The 5,296-nt window shown below is 50.4% G+C and overlaps 1 protein-coding gene across 2 annotated transcripts in view; it reads left to right on the top strand.

Annotated features, from left to right (window-relative positions):
- LOC106814872 (serine protease 30-like) overlaps positions 1-3,343 on the top strand; it is a 9,354-nt gene extending 6,011 nt beyond the window's left edge. For both annotated transcript variants that reach the window (XM_014819246.1, XM_014819245.1), the window contains exons 6-8: positions 1,174-1,277; positions 1,561-1,935; positions 2,283-3,343. In XM_014819246.1, the coding sequence (XP_014674732.1) occupies positions 1,174-1,277; positions 1,561-1,935; positions 2,283-2,633 (830 nt within the window). In that variant the 3' untranslated portion in view covers positions 2,634-3,343. The remainder of the gene's footprint in view (positions 1-1,173; positions 1,278-1,560; positions 1,936-2,282) is intronic.
- The last annotated feature ends 1,953 nt before the right edge of the window (positions 3,344-5,296 follow it).

Below are 5,296 nucleotides of genomic sequence, written 5' to 3'. Positions count from 1 at the left end.
GTTTCTGTTCTACGGGAATGTCTGTAATGCAGCAGCAGCAGCATCAGTAGCAGCAGCAGCAGCAGCAGCAGCAGTAGCAGCAGCAGCAGCCGCAGCAGCAGCAGCAGCAGCAGCAGTAGCAGTAGTAGCAGCAGCAGTAGTAGCAGCAGCAGAAGCAGCACTAGCAGTTAGAGCTATTGTAGTAGTAGTTTATAACAGGCGCGCTCACTCGCTGGCGGTGCAGTGAGACCATGGACACGGCGGCGGCTGCTGCTGCTGCTGCTGCTGCTGGCTGCGGGCCGACACACCCGCGGCACGACAACACGGACAAACTACGCAAACTGACGCGCAACTTCTCCGCACTGCGACACAGCTGCCTGCGTGCGGGACTGCCGCCGGAGCACATCGCAGCCCTGTGCTCGTCCGCCCCGACACCCCCACGGAGCGGCCCCACCCCCACGGGCGCTGGCCCCACCCTGACGGAAGCCGGCCCCACCCTCACGGACGCCGGCCCCACCCTCACGGGCGACGGCCCCACCCCCACGGACGCCGGCCCCACCTTCACGGGATTCTACAACAACAACAACGACGACGACTACGGTAAGGCGTGCGAGCCTGCGCGGGGACGTCGGCATGCCGCTAGAGGGCTCTGGTTGCTGCTGCTCGTGCCCGTGCTGTGCGCGACGACGCTGTGCTACTACTGCGACGACCAGTTCAGTCGGCTGGAGAGCCACGTCGACAATCTGCTCTTCTACTCGCAATGTCTGCTCGACAACAGCGCCCTCTTGCAGGAGATCACGCGTCCCATCGCCGACTGTCGCATCTGCGACGGAGTGACGGACGTCGCCGTCGTCGGCAACGTGACGCGCGACGAGTTTCTGCGCAGCTACGCGTACAGCGGACGTCCGGTCGTCGTGCGGGGCGCTGCCGTCGGCTGGTCGGCCGTGCACACGTTCAACTATACGTTCTTCCGGCGACTGTACACGCAGACACCAGGGGCGCTGCGCAGCGTCGCCGAGGAGTGTCAGTTCCTGCCGTTTAACGTCGACGTCGGCACCCTGGCCGACGTGTTCGAGAAGTTTGACGACGAGTCGCAGTATCCGCAGGAGGGATGGTACTTCGGATGGTACGTGGAGTTTTATCGTATATACATACACATATATATTTTTATATGTAATATTTTGCATCTTACAGAGAGCGATGAGCCGCTGGAGTGTGGGCTGATGAGAAACAGTACAGGGGTGAACACGAGGATCTATGGTGGGAGGCAGTCCGTTGCTGGCCGCTGGCCCTGGCAGGTAAATTATTAATTCGTTAATTAGTTAATCAATAATTAATTAAAACTTCATAATTAAATTTAAAAGATAAATTATAAAATAATTAATTGTTAATTGCTCTACGATTGACGCAATCACGAATGCATAAAATATGCACTTAATCATTCTATTAATCATTAATAGTCAATAATAACTTTAATTAAAAAACCAACCCATCAAATCCAATCGTCTTATTCAAGCGTTAAGCCAACCGGAGGTGCTTTCAATAAAAAAGCCATCGATCACTTTCTTTTTCGGACCGCAGGTGGCGCTGCTTAACCGCTGGAAGGAGCACTACTGCGGCGGCGTGCTCATTGCTCCGTCGTACGTTCTCACGGCGGCCCACTGCGTCAAGAAGCGCATGTTCGCCGTGCTGGGCGAGCACGACCTGTACGAGCGCGAGGGCAACGAACGCTACCACCGCGTCGCCGCCGCCGTCTCGCACCCGCGCTACGACGAAGAAATCGTTGACAATGACGTCGCTCTCCTCCGGCTCGCCTCGCCCGCGCGCCGCTCGCCACCCGTCTGCCTGCCCGCGCGCCGCCTCACTCTGCCCACGGGGACGCCCTGCGTCGTGCTCGGCTGGGGGAAGGAGCACGAGCGGCGGCCCGAAGCGGCGAGCGTCCTCCACGAGGCAGAGGTGCTGTATTATCACTTCTGTGTATCACTAAGTATCACTCTTAGTACGCTCACACAAAGTAGTACAAAGTAGACAAGTAGTACAAACTAGAACAAAGTGCAAAAATAGTACAAAGTAGACAAGTAGTTACAAAGTAGTACAAAGTACAAAAGTATTACAAAGTACAAAAGTAGTACAAAGTAGACAAGTAATACGCTCTTGGTATTACATATGAACGGCTCGTATTACAGTGCAACACATCTTTATTCTGCTCTCTTCTCGACGGTTGTAGCGCGATACGTAATCACGTGATAATATTATACCACGTTAATATTAACATGTTAATATTAAGAATCACATTGTTACAGGTGCCTCTGGTAGCGCGGCGCGACTGCGAGAAGGAGTACCGCCGCTACCACGTCAGCGCGAACATGCTCTGCGCAGGCTACAAGGACGGACACGCCGACTCATGCTCGGGAGACTCCGGCGGGCCGCTGCTGTGTGCCGCCGAGGGGCGCTGGCGAGTGTACGGCATCACGAGCTTCGGACGCGGCTGCGGACTCGACGGGAGATTCGGCGTCTACGCGAAGGTGTCGAATTTCGTTGAGTGGATCCAGCTGGCGATGCAAGCGGACGGGGACGGCGACGGCAGCGGCCGGGTGAGCGCGCGCGGGATCAGAAAGTTCCTCTCGTCACTGACCGACTTCTTCGCGTTCTAGTAGTTTCGTCGAGGAGCCGAAGGCGCGGGATCGGCGTCGTGCGACGTCGCTCCTGAAGGTCACCGATAGGTCACTGAAAAATCAGTGAAATGTTAGTGAAGGGTTAATAAAACGTTACTGAAAGGTCAGTGAAATGATAATGAGAGTTAATAAAAGGTCACTGAAAGGTCACCGAAGGTCGTCGGCTAGATGTTGGGCTGGGCGTGACGTTCGCTGACATTTTTCCTGAACGATCGCGCGTTAGAGTAATGTTTATTGGCGTTGTTCCTGTATGTTAATTACTGGCGATTTTGTACTCTCTGTATAATCTGTCTGTAAATTGTCGTACATCTTACGTGTGAAGCCATGAATCTATATATAGGGAGCACGCGCACATTATTCGCTTACAAATATATATTTCTTTAAGTGAGAGGTGTCACAAAAATGCATTAAATAACATTTCAGTCACATCATGAAAATGAAGCGCCGCGGGGAGCATTGTAGCGCACTGTGGGGTTATAATTGAAAAATTAAGTTAAGATGAAAATTTTAACCATGGAATATTGTAGTTTTGTTTTACATGTAGAAACGTTATAATAGAATTGATATACACCAAAGCTAAATGTTTATGATGTTGTCATACATGTGCGTTATGAATTCGTTGTACTAGAACATTTGTATATAAATATTATTTGAGAGAAAAACTCATAATTTTTCTCATGTTTGGTTCATTCCCGTCTATTATTGACTCTTTAATCATGAAATCCGCAATAGGCGTAGGCGTTTTGCACCCTACAACATAGGCACTCTCCTATTTATAAACACAGGTTTATCGATAAGAATTTATTACAGAAATCTATGTGGGGATACCTCCTAACCATATTAAATGCATATTCATAACAAAATACAACTCCTCTGGAGAGATATTGCGCATGGGCTAACACACTATCGTGGCCAGATTCTGTACTGACTGGTATATGCAGCGCGCACCTTACATGCAAGATCTTCCTACTATTTCTTAAGAGAGATCTACTGATAGAATTTTATCATATAAATCTATGATAGAATAGCTCCTCTTCATATTAAATTCATAATCTTGGCAAAATAATATTCCTTTTGGGAGATATTGCGCATGCTCGCACCGTTTCAGGCGTGCAATATGAACTGAATAAAAACTGCATAATATAGCTTGCTGAGGGAGCGAGGGGTGGGAGACTGAGGAAAGGGGGCCGGGAAGATAGCTGAGAGGGGTAGAAGAAGAAAGGAGTCCAAGCGATGGGCAAGGAAGGCAATTGGGAAAGACGGGAGGGGCGAAGTAGGCGTTTTGTACTTTTCAGGCTAGGGCGCTCTCCTATTTATAAACACAGGTCCGGCGATACGAATTTATTACAGAAATCTATGTGGGGATACCCTCTAACCATATTAAATGCATATTCATAACAAAATATAACTTTTCTGGAGAGATATTGCGCATGGGCTAACACACTATCGTGGCCAGATTTTGTACTGACTGGTATATGCAGCACGCGGTGGGATAATCCCTCTTCATTTTAAATTTATAATTTTGGCAAAATATTTTTCTTCTTGGGAGATATTGCGCATGCGCGAGCACCGTTTCAGACGTGTGTGTGTGTGCGCGCGAGTGTGCGAGCATGAATGTGTATGCGCGCCTGTGGTCGTACGCACGCACTCACGTTCACGCGTCGTGCGCGTGCATCAATCAATATGTGCGTGCGCTTGTGTGCGCTCACGACGCCTGTGTTCAAAGCGGATGCAGCAGCGGGAGGCTGAGACACAGCAACAGGACCCCCACCCTCCCCGGCCGTCCGGTTGGACCCATCCAATCCTTAATCTCCCTCTCCCCATCCCTAATCCCCCCAGTCACACCCCACCCGCCCCCGCGCTAGATCCGTGGTAACCATGGCGTAGGTTGAGCATCTGAGATCTTAGCACACGGGCAGACGGACGCACGCACTGAACCCAGAGATAACCTCTCACCGCAGTAGTAGTCAGTAGTAGTCACTCGCTATAGTCACTGGATCCGGTTCTCATCCTGTTATGTCACACGAGCAGGTTGTTTACGTGATTCATCGCTATCCCCCCCCCCTCCTCCTCCCCATCCCTGTCACGTCAGCGCAGCGACCCCCCGTGATGCGCTCACTCTCCGGTAACCAGCAGTAGATGTACACGGGGAGTCTCTCGCTGGTGAATCACAGCCATTATGCGTGACGACGTGGTACCGGTCTATGTTGGTGAGGGCGCACTGCTTTCTCCAGGGTTCTCTCTCTCTCTCTCTCTCTCTCGTTCTCAGTCGAACGCTGGGGTCTTCTGCTGTTGGCTGCTTGTTTACGTTTTGCCGTGCGTCGTCATCAAGAGAAGGTATGTCGTAGTTTAGTGTAGCGTAAGAAAGCTGGTAAAGACGAAGGCACGTTTCGCCCTATGGTTGTCAAAAACTGCGCGTAAGAATTTTTTCTTCTTTCTCTGATCTGAGAAATAGTGAGTTTTTTTGGCCGCAAGTTAGTTGTCAGTATTTCAGAGATGAATAGCTTGCCTCGCCTTAAATGTAAAAAAACTGCGCTTAAGAGGATTGAATCACGGTACATACCGTTAGTTTGTTTTCCCATTTGACGTTGCAAATAGGAAATGGGTTTCTGAACTATTTCCTATTTTTTTAATGAAAATAG

This window comes from Priapulus caudatus, unplaced genomic scaffold (assembly GCF_000485595.1).
Source record: "Priapulus caudatus unplaced genomic scaffold, Priapulus_caudatus-5.0.1 Scaffold994, whole genome shotgun sequence".
In the NCBI taxonomy this organism is placed as follows: Eukaryota; Metazoa; Priapulida; class Priapulimorpha; order Priapulimorphida; family Priapulidae; genus Priapulus; species Priapulus caudatus.
The sequence above is the reverse complement of the archived record's forward strand: the minus strand, read 5'-3'. Positions and strand labels throughout refer to the sequence as shown.